At 39.1% G+C, this 23,794-nt stretch overlaps 1 protein-coding gene across 3 annotated transcripts in view; it reads right to left on the bottom strand.

Moving 5' to 3' along the window:
* The window catches only part of GAB1 (GRB2 associated binding protein 1), a 123,089-nt gene continuing 99,295 nt past the window's right edge, over positions 1 to 23,794 (bottom strand). For 2 of the 3 annotated variants that reach the window (XM_070474812.1, XM_020899639.2), the window contains exons 4-11: positions 20,269 to 20,870; positions 18,749 to 18,834; positions 18,254 to 18,557; positions 9,265 to 9,354; positions 7,446 to 7,539; positions 6,062 to 6,185; positions 2,840 to 2,962; positions 1 to 2,007 (exon numbers count right to left, since the gene is read on the bottom strand). In XM_070474812.1, the coding sequence (XP_070330913.1) occupies positions 1,849 to 2,007; positions 2,840 to 2,962; positions 6,062 to 6,185; positions 7,446 to 7,539; positions 9,265 to 9,354; positions 18,254 to 18,557; positions 18,749 to 18,834; positions 20,269 to 20,870 (1,582 nt within the window). In that variant the 3' untranslated portion in view covers positions 1 to 1,848. The remainder of the gene's footprint in view (positions 2,008 to 2,839; positions 2,963 to 6,061; positions 6,186 to 7,445; positions 7,540 to 9,264; positions 9,355 to 18,253; positions 18,558 to 18,748; positions 18,835 to 20,268; positions 20,871 to 23,794) is intronic. The other variant, XM_070474813.1, reaches the window with a different exon arrangement.

Consider the following 23,794-nt stretch of genomic DNA (forward strand, 5'->3'; position numbering starts at 1 on the left):
TCAAACAATCTTTTTTATTTAAAAACCCACCTCAAAATTCAGTTCTGGGTTTAGTTTCTGTTTAAAAAGAAGCAAACATTTAAAAGCATCAAATGTTATTCGTCTACAATTCATCTTGTTATGAATGTTTTTTTAGTTCATGGAGGGGACATAAACCCATTACATAAGTCAGGCACCATACAGTGGCCAAGAGGCCAGAAATCAGGGCACATCTGTGTTCTCAGGCAACAGTTAGAGGTCCGAAGTGGGGTGGGGGAACGTGACTCAGCTGTAGGCTCTCCGATCTCTATGCCCCTCCAAAAACTGTTAGTAAGTCTCAGATCCGTACATAAGAGATTGTATGTAACGTATTTAAAACCCAATCAAACCAACAAGTATATCTGCTTTCTAAATTACATTGCAAAGCCAAGACAGATAAATTATAGCCTCACTATATATAATGTGTGGTCTTGATATCCATGTCACAGGACCGTGTTATAGGTGAGACAGAATTATATGATACCTCCGGTGGTTTCAGAAATCTAGTTGGAAGAAGTCCATGGCTATAAGATTTCACATTATAGCAAGGCTCCACTATTTCTTGAATTGGGATGGTGAATATAAATCACAGTACAAAATCGTTAATGTTTTTTTTTACTGGAAAAGCAATATAGGTGCTACATATGAGAATCACTTATATAACATCTATTTAAAAAAAAAAACAACGCAGATATAAAACATTAATTGCATAGGGATTTAAATAGGATAAGGCCAAGAAGAATATTAAGTTTTAAAAAAAACCATAGAAAGGGCACTATGGTGTCAAAAGACAGAATTTCATTCTTAGAGCAATAAATCTGCATGACTGTCTAATTAAAAGTCACAGTATGTTGCTATAACTAACAGTGAATATCAACTGTGTCATTAATTCCAAACTGGAAACCAACAACGTTAGAGGATTAACAAGAACACAACTAAAGCTTGTTGCATAAACCTGATCAGTGTATTAGCACATCAGTGCCTGGTACGTACCTGATTAGCTGTATAATCTACACTTTGCAAATTTTAATACATGGTAACAAGTGTGAAAGCACATCCTTACCACATGCCATCAGTGATTTGTACACTTACTTGATAGTGTCATTATTCACTCTTTCCAAGGTCTAAGAGCCCACCTGGCAGAATCTTCACTCAGTGAGCCAAAAACACTGTAATTAACACAATATAACAAGGTTCCACCACTGGAAACTAAATGTCCATGAACCAGAGAACTAAGTCCTGACGCCAGTATGGACACGATGTTCGTTCAGCACTTTGAAAGGCATTGAATAATGAGTCCAACTCTACTTTGTATTTTAAGCTAACGATTACCCCTCGAAGTTTCAGGTAGAATGGCAGATTGTGAAGGTACTTCTCGGGCCATGTTGTTATCCTGCAGGAAGAGCAATTTCTCAATGGGAAAGTAGCTTAGTTTACTCAGCATCGCTCTTAAGAGTAGTGTGAGAAAAAACAAGAACTCCCAACAGAATCATGTTAAGGTCCACTTGGGAACACCCAAACCAATGCTTCAAATGAAAAAGTGCATAAATACAGTAATACTACAAGAGTGTTAACTACAGAACAAATGTTTCTCTGGGAGCCACATTACAATAGTATTTTCCCACATTATTTACATGTGATGAATTGTTCAGATACCACAAAGCACCATTTACAGTCTTGACAGCTTGATTAAGCCTGGAAGGTCCTCCGACTTTGACTCTACTTAGTTGAGGATCTACCTAGAGTAGAAGGGTCAAGTTATCTCGGGTCAAGCAGGATTTCTCTTTACAGTTCAGTCCTCTTTTGTTCAGACACATCAAAGCAGTCTTTTCATTTCACATTCTTGGCTGGTGTTTCAGACTCTGTGGATTGCCGCCCATCGGTCCAGGCTTCCCGGGTGCTTTTCAGAGCGAGGGTCTTCTGTTGGTCGACCACCACATAGTCCACTCTCTCGTCGGCTACACTGCTGCCTGAGCCGCTGCTCTTTTGCTAAAAAGCAAAGGAAAAATCCCGTAAGTTCCCACAGAAGCAGTGCTTCTGCATGAACTCCAGTCTTAAAACATGAGCACATACACACTGTGAGTAACTTCTGAAATTCTTCTGGTTCACCAAAAAAATAACACCAACTACTGCAATTTAATGATGATGTCGCTATCCTAACTGTACTCTGCTTTCCCACTAATTTTAGAATTCTTATATTTGAGAATTAGGGACTTCCCTTGTGATCCAGTGGCTAAGACTCCGTGCTCCTAATGCAGGAAAGTGTAAATAAACAGTGTCTGTATAATAAGAATGTGTGTATGTGTTAGTCTAAGTCGTGTCCGACTCTCTGCAACCCCATGGGCAGCCCACCAGGCTCCCCTGTTCATGGAATTCTCCAGGTAAGGATACTGGAGTGGGTTGCCATTTCCTCCTCCATGATATTATAAGATTACAACTAATAATAACGTCTACTTTGTGAATATAACACCACCAACAAAAAACTTAAAACTTTTGGACAAAGTCAGTATGGGAGTAATTTGAGTAAACTAACACTGGAAAGAGAGTGAAGACCATGATTAACTGTGGAACTTCAGAATTTTCTAAGCAAGCATTTTTAATGATAATCCCCAAGACAGTACAAAGTATGTAACTTCCATGCCATTAGACATGAAAAAATAAATTAATCTGCAAAACTGTTGTTTGTGATTTATAAAAAGGCATTAGGTAATAGGCTTTTCTAAATTTAAATTAAACATACTAATAGAATTCCCTCAAAGGAGACAGTTCTTCAGGTTTTACACGTGAGCTAAGTACACTTATAGAAAGAGGTTTCACTTACCTTACGTGGTGGTGTGGATTTCCCAGAATCTAAATCTAGATCTAAGTATTCCACTTGTTTGTCTCCTTTGGGCTTGATCATTGGGCTGTTTCCTCCATCAAGACTATTACTGCCAAAAAGATTCTGAAAGTACAATATGGTAAAATCAACTGTCAAACATTCATGAGACATGCTGCTCTTAACCTTGTCTGCCATCTATATAAGCCTAAATATTAACTTTGGGAGAACATAGCTTGAAGAAATATCTCCATAGAAGATAGTATTTTGGGACAGGGAAAGATAAGTAATATTTTTAAAAGTGATTAAAACATAGTTTTGGGACTTTCCTGGTGGTTCGGTGGCTGGGAATCTGCCTGCCAATGCAGGGTACATGGGTTCGATCCTGGGTCTGGGAGGATTCCACATGCCCTGGGGCAATCAAGCCCATGCGTTGCAACTACTGAGCCTGCATACCTCAGCTACTGAAGCCCATGTACCCTAGAGTCCACGGTGTACAAGAGAAGACGCCGCGATGAGAAGCCCATGCACCTCAACTAGAGAGCCCACGTGCAGAACGAGGACCCAGGGTGGCCCAAAATAAATAAAATTTAAAAACAACAACCACCACCAAAAAAAAAAAAAGCTTAGGTAAGCGAGCTAAAAGTAGTTTGAAGAGTAACACTTGGCTCAGACTAAGCCTGGGACGTCAAGCTATAGTTAGTTGGAATGGTTCTACCTCAATGCTATCTGAACTCAATTACATTCTTTAACTATAGGATCCTTTAGTCCATATTTTCTGATTGTTTTTTTTTTTAGGGATTGACCAAGATGGTGGAAAGGACCTGAGCTCACATCTTCTTAAATTAAAATTTTCTCTTAAAGGTCTACATTTTATTTAAAGGCTTTCATGCCAAAGTATGGTAACTAAAGGCTATGAATACTGACTCTATTGGCAAAGACAATTTTCCAACCATCTGGAATTTTTACCACTTGTTTCTGTCTTCTCTTAGCCATATCTTTCTGTCCCTAACAGGGGCTGTACAATAGAAGGACTACTGTCTAAGAAAAGAAAAAGAAAAAGGGAAGACAGAGGAAGCACTAAACAACAAGAACAAAAAAGCCTGAGGCAGAAAAATGAAGAAAAGAAATAGGCTATTAGGACCATGACGATCAATGCTAAGCAAAAAGGAAAGGATGATGTGAATTTATATCCCTGCATACACCCTCTACTCTGATTACGACAGCTTTCAAATGTGCTCCAATAAATGATTTGTTCCTAGGCCTTGGTGCTTTTAACCTGAACTAAGAAGGTTCCTGACTTCTCCTAGGTGACACTACATACTAGGGGCTTTCACCTTGTACCCTCTATCACACAGATACTATTGTTCACATGTTAGCTCATACTTTTGAAAAAAAACCATAATTGATGTAATCAACTTGACAATTTTATACTTGTTTGAGTGACCAACACAATTGGACCGCTGCATAAATCTGTTTCTGTTGATTCTTTCAAACCGCTATTACCTTTCTTTTGGGTTAAACAGAGTAAAACGTGGTTTAGGGAAAGGATGATTGCTAGGAAAACAGAGTTTATTCACTCATTCGTAAACAGAGCTGCCAACAGCCTGTGTGAAACATTTTTATGAATCAGGAAACGGTGCTCCTTTCTGGGGCAACAAAGTTCTGCCCCCAGGACCCACAGCCTAGGGAGCAGGACATGGTCTGGGTTGCATGTACTCAAAAGCAGTGTGTGTGTGTGTGGTTTGCTGGCATGTGTATGCAGTAGACAATCTGCATTACTGAATGTCATGGACCTACTTGTAGGAGTAGGTTTTTAAACCAAATTGATCAACTACTGCTAATAAAACACTAGAAAAGCACTAACAGTACATGCAGGGCACAAAAAATGCAAGCAAATATTACTCCTCAGTTAGTATAAATAGCTATTCTCCCCCTCAACCCTGCCTTTATCTTAATTCATGAAAAACTGAAATTTTTTTCTCTAAATGACTCCATATCTCATGCTCATATAAAAAAACCAAGCTGGACTGTGTGTGGGAGTATGTGAAATTTTGTATTCAAATGCACCGACAGAGCTCATACCTGGAATTTCCCTAACTGAAAACATATAGAATTATTCACAGTGTTGCAGGCTATGAACGGAACCCTTGAGTTCATGTGATGTGCACATTTAATCTAAGTTGTTCCTAAAGTGAATTTCTCAGAATTGCTACTTAAATTGTATTCTGTCTAATAATTAATAGAACTGGAATTTTTTTCATCCTTAAGTATTGTTAAAATCTATGTCCCAACAAAAAAGTCTATTTGCTCTCTATCTAATCTCAACTGGGAACAGTCTGTGTCTGCCTTCTAGTTTTCAACGCAGTGTTTTCCCAAAAGAGTTTAGAAAAACCCTAAGATTCTAGGAGTTATTGTGAAATGTTCTGTGAATTAAAAGAAAAAAAAAAAAAAAAGTTGGGACTTCCCTGGTGGCCCAGTGGTTAAGACTTTGCACTTCCATTGCAGAGAGCGAGCGTTTGGTTCCTTAGTCAGGGACCTAAGATCACTGCATGCCATGTGTTATGGCCAAAAAAAAAAAAAAAAAAAATACTAGTGCTTTTTCTAAAATTCTTGAAAAAAAATACATACAAGTATTAAGCATATTTTTGTTACTGTTACAATGTATATGTCTTTAGTAATGTTGTACCATAACTTGAATTTCAGGTGCTTAATTAAGTGAATTTCATAACTTAATTTTCAACCCGTAATGAACATTAAGAGTTCATCTCATGAATGCTTGATTTTAGATCTTTGTGTAAGTGAATACACAAAGCACCCTGAGCTCCCTGATGTGAGTCTGGAGAAATGCGTTATAAAATGCTTCCAGTATAAAGCATTTTCTTGAATGGTTTCAAACGTCAAGTACATATGAAAAGAACTATAACTGGAAAATTTTTTTATCATTTTTACCTAACATATCTACTTTATAGATATAGTATCACACTCTGAGCCCTATATTTGTTTTCAACTTTATGATCTGCTTTTCAAAAGCATTTTTAAAACTCTCCTTAACTTCTTATTCAAATTCCTCACTCTCCAGTATGGAATTAATTAAAATATATACAAAGCCAAAAAAAAAGGTGTCCTTTTTCCTGAAGTAAATAAAGGTGGATGGGTAACATGTATGAACTGGGAGGAAGGCTGAGCTGAGGAAGAGAGATGTGCAGAGAAGACGCTACTTACGGAGTCCTCACTGGATAGGTTGGGGTTCATGGGAACGTAATTCTCCTCACTGTCGTGCGAGTCACTGCTGGAAGTTGTGCTATGCACGGAGTCCGGCCGGGGGGACAGCGGAAACCTGGAGGAGCTGACGGCAGAGAGGGTGGTCACGCACACAGGCCCCGGCCCAGGTCTCTCAGCTCGCTTCCATGGCGAGAGTGAGCGAGAGGGCATGTTCCTCCCGGAAATATGGAAGCTTGTAATCATTCACTATCCATATTTATGACAGTATACTTTATTGCAGATGTTCAAACACACAACTAGTATTTATAGTTATTTGTAAACAGATATTTAAAAAAAAAAACTTTGAAAGGTTACTTTCCACTTAAAGAGTTATTACAAAACATTGGCTCTATTCTCCATGTTGTACAACACATTCTTGAGCCTATGTCACACCCAGGGGTGTGTACCTCCTACTTCCCTTTCCCTCTTCCTCTCCCCCACCCTGTCTGGTACCCTAGTTTATTCTCTACATCGGCAAGTAGGCCTCTGTAAAGCGATGCTGTGCTGTGTTAAGTCGCGTCAGCCATGTCTGACTCTGCGACCCTCTGGACTGTGGCCCACCAGGCCCCTCTGTCCATGGGATTCTCTACGGCAAGAACACTGGAGTGGGTTGCTATGCCCTCCTCCCAGGGGGTCTTCCCAACTCAGGGACTGAACTCACATCTCCCCATAAAGGGATGTTTCTGAGCATGTAATAGCCTTGTGCAGAGCAAAAAAAAAAAAGTATTGCTAGTGATATGGGGGATAATGATATGGGGGATAAATAGAAAGTCACAGCTTTAAAAAGGGAGATTTAGAATTCCTATTTTTTAAAAAAATTTGTTCATACATATAAAATATGAACACATCAATAAAGGTTAGTAATTGTGTACATTCTTTTTATTTCCACATATATATTTAAATGAATCTTTATTAAATAATCCTCACTAGAAACTACCATAGTTCCCAGATGAGTAGTTCTCAGAAATTTCTAGCCTCATGAACCTTTTACACTCTTTAAAAATTGAGAACCCCAAGGAACTTTTGTTTATAGGGTGATATCTATTGATATTCACCATATTACAAATAATAGAAAAAAATTTAAACACAAGCATACACAAAGGCATACTCTACTAGCTGTCACAACGATATCACCCAGTTTTAGCCACCTCTGGAAAACTCCAGTGTACACTCATGAGAGGAGAGTGGAAAAGCAAATGACATCTTAATATATTAAAGAAAATAGCTTTGATTTCACAGAAACCCAAAAGGGGGGGGTTCCCCAGACCATCCTTTGGGAACCACTGTTTTAGGTACTTTCCATTATAAAGAACAATTGAGCTATGTATTTTATACAAAGACTTACTCTCGAGCAAAACTCCTAGTGATGGGAGATCTAACTGGGGCTTGTAATTCTTCCCATTCTGGCAAAGGTTTTATTTCTAAAGGTGCTGGCTTGACTGAAACAAGAGAGAAAAAATGAGATTTTAGTACATAGAAATTTGGAAAACATGACCTTCTTTCTACACCTCTATTATAGCCAGAGTACACCTAGGACCAGCTAGTTTTCACATGAAAAGAAATTCTCAGATGTTATGTGATTTCTGCAAGGTTACACAGCTAAAAAAATTAGGGACAATCGCTAAATTAGATAATTTCCTGACTGTTTACTGAAAGTCTAAATAAAGCTCTATTATTACATGTTGCTTCTTAATTGAAGTAAATATTTTATGACTACAAACTTAATGAGAACAAGAAAGAGTTTTGTGGCACAATTCCTTCATAGTTATTTGATTTATAATTTTCATTATTTCCTTATTTTATTTTTTCTACTAATGCTATCATCAAACACAGAGGTTTAATTTTCTATGTAAAAATGTTCCTCATTATCCACACTGAAGCATGAGGTGTACAACTTTACACACAAAATGATGTTTAGAAAGCGATAAACACACTTTGCTAAAACCAAAAACTGAAAAAGGAATCAATGATTAAATTTTTGAAATTAATTCAGGTCCAGTCTGGAACCAAATAGAACAAAGCAGTAATTACATCTTTATACTCAAACTCAGATCTGAGAAAGGCCATACAATTAAACAACTACCTCAAATTTTTCGCTTCCTTTAACCAACAACATCCTCTATCAAATTAAGTAAAATAAGTGCTAATATTCTCATTAGCTTTATTTGTAAGAGGTCTTCACTAACTTACCCCATTATTGCAATTAATTACTGCAAGAATTAATTACTCTGCTAGTACACACCATGGAGCTCTTTGCCCTCAAAGTAAGACTCAGATTCCAGAATCAGAAAATAAGCAAAAGAACTATAACATCATCTGTTAATATGCATTATAATTTAGGAGACTATTTAAAAATATTAGGTAAACATTTTATAGTTACATTTCATCCTACCACTCTAAAGAAAAAAATTTTTCATTTTTTTCCTCGGTGTCCCTCCTCCAGCCTTTGTCCATACGTATGTACTTTGAAACACCAAGTTATAATTACCTTCAAACTATAAAACAGGTAGCCATTTTAAAGGATTATGTAGATTCAATGAGACTTATGCCAAAGTATTCTTGTCAACTCAAATACAAAAAAATTCAATGTATTTTTCTGAAGGCTACACTGACTTCAGTTCGAGTTAAAATAATTTTGTTCATCTATACTCATAAGATGGACATGTACAGAATACTGTGCTATACTGAAAGCATTTCTTTAACTCTGATGTTTCATTTCTTTTAAAGCCCAAAGACAAATAGCAGTTTAGCTGTCAAATTCTAAGTAATGGCATAAAATAGTGAATCCATGGAAATGACTGTATATTGTCTCAGAACAGAATATATACATTATACATAAATACAGGAGACAGTTGGAACTCACTAGCAGTTCACAAGCTTAAAGAAATAACTGTACTGATGTCTAAAAGGTTAAAAGAATAATGCGAAAGGACAAGACTCAACATCATACATGATCAAATATTTAACATGCTGCTGTTAATGGCATAACAAATAGACTCATTGTATATTATGGGAAGCATTCACTTTAGAAAGTATATGCTGGTAAGTTTTATTTCCAACAGCAATAGAATTTAAGACTCTTCTTTACTTTTAAAGGAAAAAAAAAATCACAGAATAAATAAATTCCCAACACCCCATCCAGCATGCGGTGCTAAAGTACATACCCTTTCTTCTTGTAGCAAAGTCACCTATGGTTTGTGAATCAGTTCGCTCTAAACCATGGGGTTTGGGTCTTAAAATTTTAGGACTTTGACCTAATTGGTAAAAAGAAGACTCTCTTAATATAATGTTATTTTTTTAATTGGAAAAAAAAATGGATTCTGTAAAAAAGCAACAGAGCCCTGAGCAGAAACATTACATCTCAAAAGCATCAACAAAGTTTGTTTGTGTAGACTATTTCAGTCTTGCTACTGCACATCATTCATGCTTAAAACCACAGGAACCAGAAAGTTGCATGCAACAATGTCATAAGCAAACTGTTATAAAAGATGGTAGGGTTTTAGTGACATAACCACCTAGTTAGTTGTTATCTTTATTTGGAGGAATGGAGGAAAAACATGTGCCATGTTAGTTTTCCTTCTAACATGTCTTTAGAAAATCGGATTGAAGAAAAAATGATAAAACCCCACAGTGAGGCAGCAACTACATCTTTTCTTTGAAGTCTGGTGTCTCATAGAAAGTACCAAGGCCTGCTTTCTTAATTTGATGGAGGTGCTTTGAAAACCTTATCTGACTGCTCCTTCACCTCCTGAAAGCACGCTTCTAGAGAAGCAATGCTATAGTGTCTGCAAATCCAAAGTCAAAACCAAGACCAGCGTTCGTCTCCCCCGGACACTCGGTGGCTCCCTGTGATGCCATTCTGTAAGGATTAGATGTCTAGATTCCAGAATCGCTGATTATCTGACTTAATGTGAGAATTGTTTTGTTTTTTGGTCATGCACCATGCAGCTTGCAGTTCCCCAAGCAGGGACTGAATCCATGCCCTTGGTGGGGAAGGCACAGGGTCCTAACCACCGGATCACCAGCGAATTCCCAAGTTTTAATTTGAGAATTGGAGAGTATAAATTCAGTCGCTATCTCCCTGCCCCACCCCTGCAACAGGCTGCCCCCTCCCCCCACCCCCAATCTCTGCCATGAACAAGTACTGCTGAAAAGCCTTATGAAAAGTACAGGTTTACCATCCAGCAACTGGCCTCACACTTTTTCCCACTGAAAGCCTGGAGATGCTGGAGTAGCAATGTCATTTCAATCAGGAATTTTATTCTCAACGATACCAAATTCTCTTTTTTCTTGGCATTTACAAAACTGAGTTGACATCTATTATATTAGATGGCAAAATTAGTTTGCTGATTCAACATTGATAGCTAAGCACCTCACTGACCGAAATCTACAAATTTTTGAAAATATTATTTTCTAGCTTATAAAACAGGAAAATTCCCTAATTCACAGGTACTCTTAAAGGTACTCTTTAGTTCTCTTCATAGAAGAATACTTTATTAAGTGAATTTTTTTTTAACAGAGCATTTATAAAATTTACATGTATTTTCTACTCCATGCAACAGTTCAGGTTGATTTTAGGACAAATGTCTAAAGGTGAAAAGGTCCTGAATTGAACCTAGTCACTTAGGCATTTTGGTGGCTTCATTTCTTTGTATTTTTATTGCCCGGCTCAATCTGACATTTACATTCCAGACAGAAATGCAAGTATTAGTCTCTCAGTCATCTCCCACTCTTTGCGACCTCATGGACCCTAGCCTGCCAGGCTCCCCTGTCCACGGGATTTTCCAGGCAAGAATACTGGAGTGGGTTGCCATTCCCTTCGCCAGGGGATCCTCCCGACCCAGGGATAAACCCTCATCTCCTGAACTGGCAGGCAGACTGAAATGAAAATGAAAGTGATACTCAAATGATGGCTCAATATGATTGGGTTGGCCAAGAGGTTAATTCAGGTTATGAACCTTTTGGTCAACCCAATACTTATGAGGAGAGAAAGGAGAAAAATCCAAAGTATATGTACTTCTCTTCTACAGCCTGGAGGCAAACATTTATTTGAATGTTTCTCTGATTACTTAAGAAAAGTGAAAATAAAGAGTAAGAAATAAGAATACTAAAGTAAAGGCAAAAGAATGAACCAACTTTGAGGATACACTCTTCTCAAATTCTGAGGGTTAATAATAACTCATGTGAGCCTCAGCCTTTAAATCCAAGGCAATTACAAGTGGGCTGTAGCTAGATTAGTTTTATTTATTTTTTTTAGCTAGATTAGTTTTGAACAAAGAAAGTGACATGACACATTTTGTTTAGCAAGCAGTACTGACTAGTGGTGAAATCCTCATTGCACTGTAACCCTTATAGATAAGAGCAATCTCACCCAGGATTGTCAATCTCTGGATCATGTGATCAGCAACCTGATAAGTCTTAAACCTCTGATTCAGATCTACTCCAGGATCCTTATTTGAATATCGACAAAGCCACCCCCATGTGGAGGTTCTGTAGGCTTTCACACTACATGCTCAAAAATGAAATTTAGCTTCTCCAACCCACCACATATCTGCTTTATTTCCCCTCTCTCCACTTGCTGAGGCAGATCTCTTAGGAGTTACTATGGATTTCACTTTCTCTCTAATCTCCCTATATGAATTTAAATTTCTATTTGTAATGACAATAGTTTATTTTCCTTCAGCCAAGAAAATGACAAAATCTGAAGCCTGAAGCTCTTCCTTCCATTTTTAACGTGCACTTTATTTACTTACTTGGTTTGTTTTTCAGAAAACGATGAACTCACATCGTATGGCTAAATGACCTCCATCTATACTTCAAGTGCCCTCCAAGCTTGTAAAAAAATCACTTTAGGTCCCTGACTCGAGGCAGCAATGAGAACCACAAAAGGGACTTTGGTTAATGCGTTCCTGTCTGATCATCTCTAAAGTGAGGCTTCTAGAACCCTGGGTTTTGAAAACCTGGCAAAGCACTCTTCAAAGAAGATGCTGAAGAAGAAGTAGGATTGTATAACATTTTACATTAAAAAAAAATACCATTGTTTCCCTATCATAGCCTTAAATCTTAGAATGAACTTTCCAGAGACTAATCTGAGTATGTTACTTGCCTCCATAAAATCTTTCAGTTGTGTTCTCAGAATAAAGTCCAAACTCATTAGCATGGACTATTAGAACCACCAGGAGCCAGCACATGCCAGGCCTTTGGCATTCTTTCCTGCATTCTTAACTTCCTCCCTCCCACCGAAGCCAGTCCTGTGTTCCCCTGGGTACGCTGTTGATTCTAACTAGAAGATCTTCTATCATTGTTTAATTGCCGCTCATCCTCTCAGACTTTCCTCAGAGGAGGGAGCTAACAGTGCCAAGAGTTTACCTCAACCACAGTGTCTTTTTGTGCTAATTATGATAATGTGTTTACTTTTCTACCTCCTCCAGTAAACTGGGAGCTTCTAAATTACCTCTTCTTCCTTTGGCTTCAAGACCTCAAACCTATCCGAAGGTATATTCTATCACTGGGAGACCCTTCAATCTGTTTTGATGAAGTGTCATCTCTTAAAGCTTAATCTGATAGTTGTGTTTAATCTGATCAATGTTATAATTTTGTGCTTGTCTCTGAAGAGGAAAAAACAAAAAGCAACTGAATGTTGTTTCAAAAGGGGATCATTCCAAACATGGTCAAGGCTGTCAAGTCATACGAGGTGTCAAGCTTCAAAGAAGCAGATGCAATACTTTTTGAAAAGTCCACACACGATTAAGTATTATTTTACTTTAAAATGCTTTTTATTAATTTTTTTTCATTGTACTGCAGGGTATGCGGGATATTAGTTTCCCAACCAGGGATCAAACCTGTGTCCCTTGCGTTGGGAGCAAAGAATCTTAACCACTGGACTCCCAGAGAAAACTCAAGTATTATTTTTACTTACATAGATTCAACTCAAAGTGGGAAATTTATTTTCTCTAGCATTATAGGTTTAACTTAGCCTGTTTACTCATCTGAAGTTTCAAAGATGATGCTACCATTTCCAGCAGGCACCTCAAAAACCAAGAAAGAAGAGAACTAATCCACAACATTAGTCGTCTCTGCTAATTCCAAGAAGTAATCACGGTAGCACACTGGAAATCTTCCACACTTGTTTGAATGGTCTTATACAAAGGGGACTATAATTGTGGTAACTATATTGGAGAGCATTAGCTGCTCAGTTGTGTCTGACTCTTTTGGGACCCCATGAACTGCAGCCTGCCAGGCTCCTTTGTTTATGGGATTTCCCAGGCAAGAATACTGGAGTGGGTTGCCATTTCCTCCTCCAGAGGATCTTCCCCACCCAGAGATCAAACTTGGGTCTCCTGCACTGCAGAAGGAGATGCATTTACCTGCTGAGGCATAATGGAAGGTCAGGAAAAGGAAAAAAAGCCCAAAGGCAGAGGCTGTACTATAAATACGCCCTCTATACTCATGTCCTTTAAACTGTAACCATCAATCCACAAATCTGACTTGAGTCAAACTTTAATACTTGCTTATATTTACTGGTGTCCTTTATCCATCTTTCAAATATGTATTATAGTACAAACATGATCTTTAAAAGAGCATGTTACTTTTTAACAACATTCAAAAAACTTCTATAGAAGCTCCCTTGAAAAATATTCTTATCTAAGATACAAGTGTGCCAAAAGGATCTACCTAGGGAAGCTGCTCAATATGTCTTCTGGGTGCTTCCTACACCAAAGTGAAGATCTAGCCAGACATGAAGATACTTTGACCAAACTAATGTACAGAAACACCAGAAAAAAGCTCACACTGCTTTTATGAAAAACCAGTACAACAACTAGAGGTCAGAACTACTGTAGAAAGCCACAAATGGACAAAGCCAAATGAAACAAAATAAAAAGACAGCATACCTGAGGCTTGAACAGCTGCTATTAATATTTCATGTTAGAGACTGAATGAGCCTAGCAAAGTGCAGGGATGAAAGCTGGGAGGTTTATGTAAGGACTTACTTTAAGAGAGATCACAATATTTCACAGAAATTTTCCAAACTTTACAAAACTGCTTTTCCATTAAAATATGAAAGTTTCAATTGAAGCAATCAAAACAGAATTTGTCCATACAAATTTGTCCATTTGTGCATTTCCAATGACTCCTCTGCTTTCCTAATATTTAATACATGTAAATAATGATTTTCTCCTCTATTAATATACATAAGGCATGGCTCAGAACAAACACTCTTGTGACAGAAATAGTATGGGTGAAAATATAGCTACTACAGTTGGGTGATAGATAAAGGATCCATGAAAATACATTAAATATAAGTGTTTAAAACATGTATGTATTTCTGTAGCTTCAATTACTCGGAAGTATTTGAAAAACTCATCTGCTAACTACTAATTACGGCAGCTGACATCCATAATTGGCAGTAAAAACAAGACTAGAATGTCACTCATCCACTGTAGACCCTTCCCAAAAACACAATCACAGACACTGGTTATATTGAGTGTTGAATCAGTTATACTGAGTTTTTAAACTAACGAAGCCATATTTTATAGTGCTAGGTTTGCTTATTATGAGGTTTAGTTAATAAGAGATACTAGAATAACAGATTGAGTCATGTATCTGATGTCACAAAATCTGAAATGAAAACAGACTCATCAGATACTATGCACAGTGAGAAAAATTTCAGGACCGTTTTATAGGTTAACTTTTTTGTTTTTAAATGTATGCCAATTAACTTAAAAAAAAGTATTTTAAAGTCTTTATTGAATTTGTTACAATATTGCTTCTGTTTTTATTTTTTTTTTTAGCCCTGAGGTATACGAAGTCTTAGTTTCCCAACCAGGGATTGAACCCACACCCCTGTGCTGGAAAGTGAAGTCTTAACCACTAACCACCAAGGAAATCCCTATAGTTTAAGATTTTAAGGATAAACTTTTTTTCTCTAAGATCTGAATATTAAAATGTTTTTCTCAAATAGCTATAACTTTCTGAAGTGAGTTGATAACATGTGCCCTGCAGTATTAAATACTTTCTCATGCTTGCTCTCATATCAGATATTAATTTTCAAAAGTAGAGCAGTGCTAAAGAACAGCAAAACACACTTTTTTTTCCGATTTGCATGCAGTATTTCCAGGTGGTACTAGAGGTAAAGAACCCTCCTGCCAATGCAGGACAGTCTTCCTGGATGGGGAGATCCCCTGGAGGAGGGCATGGCAACCCACTCCAATATTCTTGCCTGGAGAATCCCATGGACAGAGGAGCCTGGCAGACTACAGTCCATGGCGTCCCAGAGTCAGAGATGACCAAAGCGACTTAGCACAGCACGTGCACATTTACTAATTATCATGGAAACTTTTTGAGGTAAGCAAGGTAGATTTGTTATCCCCATTTTACAGATGAGGAAACCAAGTCCCTGAGGGCCAAGGGACTTGACCAAGGCTCACGGCTGGGGACTGACGGAACTGGTACCCCCAAAACACTTCTTATTTTTTTAAATTACTATGACTCTAGTAACCTCTTTATTGTTTTGCTAAACCTGTTCTCCTTTTTTTTAAATTTTCTTTGCCAAAAACTATGTGGAAATTTTATTCTGGGTGCTTTTTCAGTTCATTTCGTATCTAAGCAAGGATGCCAAATCAGTCATCTGACTCATGAGCTCAGGATGGTCTTTCAATAATTCAGTTTATTTTTTTTTCCCTGCTGTGCCATGTAACTTGTGAGATCTTAGTTTCCCTACCAGAGATTGAACTCAGGCCTTCAACGGTGAAAGAACAGTGTACTGACCACAGGGCCACAAGGGAAGCTAATTTTTTAAAGATGAAACAGAATCTTCAAAAGTAACTATAGTAGAGTCTACAAAAGTTCTATAGTAGAGTCACCACAGGTTGGTTCAGAGCACTAGGACAATCTCTCATGTATTAGAACATATAGTACTTTCACTACATACACAGGGAGGTATAATATGCAATACATATGATGTATACATGCCATATTATTATGCTCTGTACATGAAATAACATATACCATAATGCAGGGCCCATGAACTCTGTCAGACCTGGATGATACTAAAAGCGTATCACTATGATCCTGCACCTTTTCCATATCAATAGGAATCTTTTCTGATTCTGAGTTGTGCTTACCACATGGAACCAGGAACTGTGAAATACACAGGGAATTTTCAAGCTGTGCTCTGTCAGCCAGAGGGGAGCAAAGCCTGAAGGACCCAGGGCTCTGTCCCTCACCCAAACCACCCCACCTCCAGAGTTACGCAGGGACCTCAGGATGTAAAACCGTCACGTTTGGTGTCAAGAGCTAGCGATCTGCTGCTCAGGTCCAATAATTTAGAGGAAAACAAGAAAACAATCATCTGAGCATTAAAATGAAGATCTCTTTCACAGAGTTCATAACACTTCCATCTTAATCCTTCCACCATCTGTGGGCTCAATTATAAATCTACCATGCCCAAACGTACGTTTGTTTGTTGTAGGCAAAGAATAAAATGACTGGTGATGTCTAAATAGATTTTAAGGCAAATGAAGACCAAGAGAAACAAGAAGTTATCACAGAAAAAGCCTGGGATGCTCACGCCCTAGCCCCGATCAGGGCCCTGCTGCCAGGGCCGTGTGAATGGCCAGGAGTGTGACATGACCGACTGCCCAGCTGTCTAACCGAAGATGGGCACAGACCCACAGGCGGCCCGCACGTGGGCTGGCCTCCAATCTACAGTGCGGACGGACAATTGAGACCCATCAGACGGTGGCTGAGCGAACTGGTAAGTCAGTGACGAACAAGGCAATCAGCAGGGGGCGTGGAAGCTGTGAGGGCCCATAAAAAGCAGCCGCGGGGCAGTATCGTGGCCACAGACGCACATCCGAGGCCGGAGCTCTCTGACAGCAGAAAGCACAGAAAGTAGAGACAGCATCAGAGCAAACAGGAAAGAAGGGAAGAGTGTGAGGGAGAAGCAAGCAGGATCAAAGACCTTCCAGAGGACAGAAATGCAGGGAAGGCAGGACGAAGTCTCAGCTGCCACCCACTTTCTCTGTCCATTTACTTAACAGCAGAACAAAATAAAGCTCATTCTCTTGAAGATATTCCTACTCTCAGTCTCACACCGGGAACTTAACTAGAATAACTATTAAAGAGCCAAGACCAGGTTAATGAGAAATTTACACAAACATTAACATGCTTTTAAAAAATCTGCATACAGCACATGAGACTTTTCAAATGTGCTGGATGCCCCAGAGACAGTGCCCCACATCCCACCACCAACATACTAACTTATTTGGTTGCCAAGATTAAATCACACCAGCAGCACGCTGGTTTTAACAACTGGAATCCAAATTGTAAAAACATGGGTATATATGACCAATTTGGCTGAACAATTTCTTTTACATCGAGTTCTTGACAAACCATGCCACCATAGTTTTAATGTTACTTATGAAGCCCAGGACAAAAGAACAGACCAGAAGCATTTGCTTATACCCCAGCCAAGGTAGAATCATTTTTCAGAAGTTGTTATACAGACAGAATAGAAAAAGTATACAAGCAACCTTGTACGTCTTAAAGAATGACATCAAGGGCACTAATGATCTCAAGTTTGCTTTGATATCAAATACTCTGGAGAAGAGGTTACCAAAGGGAAGAAAAGACCGTATCTGGCTTGTAAAAGTGTATGTGGTGTGGTCTGCAATGTTCTGTTGTTTCAAATAATTAAATTAGCTAGTACAGCTTAGAAATCAAAAGATAATATAAGTAGGACCCCCAACTTTGGACGTCTTTTGATAATCAGAATATTTTCCTCTAGGAGCTATGTTAATTTCACAAGTTCATAAAGCGCTGCCGCCAGGCAATGGTTAATTACTCCATTTGGATGGGGCAAGGGCATTTCAGTTTTCCCTAATTATCTTCCACTGCTTGCCAATCCTGGTGAATATTTTAGTTTGTAACCTCTGCTCTAGAGATAGGAGACTTAAAAACATACAGCATCAACATGTGACATAACAATTATTCATCTCTAAAAAGGAATACCACTATAAAACAAGTGGATGACTAAGATAATGTGAAATACTTCTGAATTACTAGTCCTGATTCTGTTTTGGATTTAATGACAGTTAAATGCGGACCTAACTGGCAACCCCTGGTCCTTTTGCCGTGCCCTGCTCTCCTTACCTTTTCTGTCTGGTTTGAGGTTCCGATCCACGGGGGGTGGTTCACAGTCTGCAGCAGGAACTGGCCTTCTGGGAGGGGTCTTGGGGCTGGACCTGAAGCCCATATGAGCGGGAGGAGGGACTTGCATTCCAAATGAAGAAAAGTCAAATGTCCCTGGAGTCATTGGAACATAATTTGCTTCCTGAATTGGTTCTGTGAAACTGCTGGAATGTTGTCGTGGTGGAGAGTTGGGATTCATGGGCACGTAATTTTCATCCAGTTCTTCACTTGATACACTTCCCACTGTCAATATGTTTTTGATTTTCTAAAACACACATACATTTCTCTTAATAAGCAAGAACTATTGTCAAACAGGAAAATATAACTGTAAGTCATGCCTATTCATGTGGATCTGAAGGGACTTTTATTTCAGGATCTCATTTAGTCTCAGGGCCCTAAGTGTAAAGGTTTTGATGATGAAATACATTTGATGATGCCAAGGTCAATTATACTTACAAAATGGTTGTGGAAGCCTTCAAGGGAACTAGATCTATCACTTGGAAATGTTCGTGGAATATCATAGCAGTCTTGAGAACTAGCATCTAAAACAGAGAACAAACTATCAATTTTCTCCCCATCTTTGCCAGTTCTCAGGGTAACCAGGCATGACCTTCTCTCTCTCTTTTCATACATTCACACTTCACACACATAAATTTTAAAAAGGATGCTCAAAGAAAAATATCTTAAATTGAAACATTAAATAACTAGAAAATACAGACACTTATAGGCTAACTAGTAGTAGTATTTGGCTATGACACTGAGACAGGTTATCTAAAGACTGAAAAAGAAATACTTCTATTTCCTCATCTTTTGCACCCTTGGGTCCAACTTACATCGCACTAACTTATAACTACCTCAAGATACATTACAGCCACTTTGAGGACTAAGTCAGAAATTGGTACTGAATGGCTAGACAAGTATTGGTACAAGTACCATTCACAACACATCAATCAGATCTTCATCTTCTTTGAAACAACTGGATAACGCTATCACGAAATCCAAGTGTCAGCACATAGTTTTTAGGGTCTGTGCCTTTTACACTTCTTCTTCTTCTTTTTTTTTTTTTAATTTTCAGATCTCTAAGAACCTCAGAATCTAACCCAGACTCAATGGTACAGAAATTGGTAAAATTACTAGGGGTAAGCGGAGACAGAAGATTCATAGCTTTAAAAATAAATAAAGCCAAATAAACAAAAAGCAGAATGACTTGATTGGAACTGAGTACCAACTGGCAGACATAATATAAAAACTGTTATCTGGGAAGGAAACGAACGGAGCCCTGAGTACCACCTGGCAGACACAGTGTGAAAACTGTTGATCCGGGAAGGAAGGAAACAGAGCCGAACAGATGTGGCACAAAAGTGGCCGAAACGGGACACAAATGCAGGAAGGGGCACGACCGGCAAGGCTTTGTGGCTGGTCCATTTCCTGTTCCTCTGCCCCGGGTCTGCTCACCCAGGATGCAGAGAGAGGGAGAAACAGAGGCGCAGGCTTCCTGATGCCCTAAGTATTACCAAGGCCACACTTCTGCAGGGCTGGAAAACGCCTCCTCTTCTTCCCTCACAGCGAAACACCCACACAGGCATACGCCGAACACACACACACACACACTTCCCAGGATTTACTGAGACTCTGACACCTTTGCTATCTCAGGGGATACCTGCAGCGCTGAAGGAAAAACGGACTGTCCTTTAACATCACACTCTGCTTCCAAGAACAAAAAGAGGTTTTGGGGACTTTTCTGGTGGTCCAGTGGTTAAGGTTCCAGGCTTCCAGTGCATGGGCCACAGGTTCGACCCCTGGTGGGGGAACTAAGATCCCACCTGCCGCAAAGCGCAGCAAACAAATTAAAAAATAAATAAATAAAACGTCTTTAAAAAAGAAAAACTGCAGGAGAAAATGTTAAAAAAAGAGAGAGAGAGAGAGAGATTTTTCTATCATTAACCTCTAACCCGGGAGAAGCCAATCGTGCTGACCTTTTCGCAATTTGTTCAGATCCACAGTGGAAATGGTATTGCTACGTGAGGGCGGCAGGCCGGCTGTTGGGATACAGTAACTGCTGTCGGTGTCCGAGGCCGTGCGTGTGATGCTACACGTGTCCACAGGAGATCGGTCATGAGCCGGATGCGGTTTCGGTGGCCGAGGCGGAGGAATATCTGGAATAGTGTCTAGCTTTGACGTCTGCCCCAAGGCGCCTTCTGGAAATGTTCGTGGAATCTGGTAAGTATTACCAGGTGTTGGAGGAATGTCATAACTAATAGATACATGCCTCATTTGAGGCTCCACGGTCGAGGTCCCGGACGGGGTGTTAAAAACATACAGTTCTCCGTCTGCTTCGGTACTGGATGGAGACACCTTTGGTAAAACGTCGTGGGAGTAACTGCGGGGCAGGTTATAAAGGCTGGAGTCTACGGCGAGGGATGCGGCGCGAGGCGGTGGGGAGTCGTACGTCATGAGCTGCTGGAAAAAGCCGTTCACTCCATGTTTGCTCTGGGAGGAAGCGGGGTTTTTATGAGAAGGGACGTTATCATTGCAGTCGGTTTCCGAAGAGGTGGATTTTGCAGAATCAGCATGCGTTCTAAATAAAAATGGTTAATGACAGAAAAGAAAACACGGTGAAGACCTAGGACTACATTTTAGCAAATATACTTCTAGCTTAGCAATCAAGATCCATGGCTTTTTCTCATTCGATTTTTTGGTCTGTGTGATCCATCCAATTGAAAGCAAGAATGTCCCTGAGTTTTTAAGGATTATGCACCAGAGAACAATACCGCCACCGCAAAACCAAAAGCATTCTCCCTAATTCCTGTTCTGTACCTGCCCACACCCTTAACTCCACCTATGAATTCCACACATAAAATCACAATTCCTGAAGCACTGGAATTAGAAAGGTACAAAACTTGGAGGAAGGTAAATGATTAAGGCACACAACACTGGGAAAAGCATTTCCTCTGAAGAGCATGCAAAAACTTCATACCAATAGCTTATCAAGGTGATCCTTAGCTCTTTAGCTCACCTGTGGCACTCTGATGTCAAATCTAACGATGATCTGGTATTGAATGAATTCAGTGTGATCTACAAGGTGTCAACTCAATAGGTTCTGCGTATCTTCCTTTCTACTAATTTTCTTTAACAAATATTTAGCCAATGTCATAGGATCAAAGGATCAAAATACAAGCCATGGGGTTAGCCAACTCCAAACAATAATTCACCTTGAGAAATTTCATTAGAGTGTCTTTTATACTTTGGGAGTGTTTTCAGTCTCTGTATTTTGTGGTATCACAAAATTTGGGAGTAAGTCAAGATGCAGCTACCAATATCAGAGTGCTTGTCCTTCCTTAATGCTAAACTAGATCCCTTAACTACCTATGTGTATTGTTCAAAGTCCTGGAGGAAGTTAAACTCAATATTTAAGAAATATTAACTTGCGATAGTTCTTTTCAAGGTCATATCTTCCTGACATGACCTTCTTGGTAACATCTGGCATTGGGTATTGCATTTATTCACTGAAACTCTCCCCTCCTGCCTGGTATCACAGGGACTTGACTGCAATATCCTGACTTCCCTTCTTCCTCACTGATTATGCCCTTGCTTCACTGACCAAGCCTTTCTTCCTATCTCTCCACCTGGAAGTGACTATCAGAAAACAGTCCTCTAAGTCTTTACTGTATACACCATTAAAAAATCCTCCTTTCCTGTAACTTCATCCCTACTGAATGCCGACAACTCCCATCTTCTCACCAAACACTGAGTCCCATATCTGCAAATGGCTCAAATTTATTTTCACTTGCTTATCCCAGAGTTCCCGTGCTCATGTGTACCAAATCAAACTCAATGTACCTCTCAAATTGGCAGCCCTTTCTGACTTGCCTTGACAAGAAAGGTCTTTATCTAAATTGTCTAAACTGGGAACCCCATCGGCTTTGATTTATTCTCTTTGATCACCACCATCACTTGGGCACAAAGTCCTTCTTTCTACCCAAGTTATCTATTCCCCTTCTCTGTTCCCATTGTCACCACCCAAGTTCAGGTCTGGGTCTCTGCTGAAATCTACAACACTGGACCCTCCTCAGTAAACTTTCCTCTAGTTTCTCCCTCTTCCAATATATCCATGGTACCATCTGCAGGACCAAGACTGTTAGAAGATCAACAGTTTCAAAACCTGGTTTTCATGTCACTCATCTAATTCAGAGAAAATCCTGTTAAGAGTTCCTACAGTCTACGGGAACTACAAAAAGCCCACAAACTACTCTACTTGGCACTGAGGCTACTATTATTAATAGCCTGGTTCCACCTTATACGTCCAATCTTAGGACCTGCTGGTTGCTCAATGGAACTCTTCGCTCCAAGCAGGCTGTCTTCCTTATTGTCTTCCTCTGGGGGCTCTCATCTTCACTTTCCCTTGCCCCTAGGCTATTTTTACATAAATTTTTAATGACGGTCTCCTCCCACCAACCAGGTGTGGTTCAAAGCCTACTCCTCCTATGAAGTGTCTCACCCTCCATCTCGAAAACACATGCACTGTCCTTTCTAGGAATTTCTAACACATATTCTAAAATGTGCACTTCATTTAATTCAAACGTGAAGAGGAAGCTAGAAATACAATGAGTACTAAGTTCCCTGTCCTTGACTGGTTTAGAGTTTAATGGAGAATAAATGCAATTAGCAAGTTACTTCCGATTCTTGGAGACACGGAGGCACAACTAGGATGCTGTGAAAACCCAGAGACATGTAATCCTGCCTGGGTGTTTGGGGGAAGGTCTCGTAGATGAGCAGAAGTCTCAGCTCAGTCCTGCAGGACAAACATAGTTCTCAAGGCAAGCTCACATCTTGCCTTCATCTATAAGTACTTCATGCTTTACTTATCAACTCTGAAGGTGACTGCACCTAAGGGTGCTGTATGTCATTAGTTTGTACCTTTGTAGAACCTAGCCAAACAGTGAGCCCATAGTGGATACTTCACAAATATTTGCTATTAAACTGTCACTTTTGCAAAATACAGATACAAAATATATCTGAGTAATGATTTTGAGCATAATTTCTGTGACAACAGGAACGCCGTGATACCAGTGAGACTGATGAAAGACGCTACATAAAAAGAAAATGTACTGAAATCTGTCACTTAGCTCTTGGCTTTTAAAAAAGGCAGATACGGAAAAATAATTGTAGAGTTCCTTAAAATAAAATCTTAGTTAGTAGCAAATGCAACAAAGTTGCGAGTATATAATTTTAAATTCTCACAGCAAACAAGCAAAATCAAGTTAGAATTTTATATTATTAACTTGTGATGATTTATAATTTTTTTTTTTACTTTTACAGGTAAAATCCCATTATAACAAATATATAGAAACTTATTTTTGGAAGTTTTGTGAGCTTCTTCCGCTATCCCAGGGAATGGTTCTTAGAAACTAATTTATGGATCTTAACAAATGCTACGTAAAATTTTTTGAACAAGGAGTTTGTATGATCCTAGGGTCCAATAGCAGTCATTTCCTACATGAA

Source organism: Odocoileus virginianus, chromosome 12 (genome assembly GCF_023699985.2).
Source record: "Odocoileus virginianus isolate 20LAN1187 ecotype Illinois chromosome 12, Ovbor_1.2, whole genome shotgun sequence".
In the NCBI taxonomy this organism is placed as follows: domain Eukaryota; kingdom Metazoa; phylum Chordata; class Mammalia; order Artiodactyla; family Cervidae; genus Odocoileus; species Odocoileus virginianus.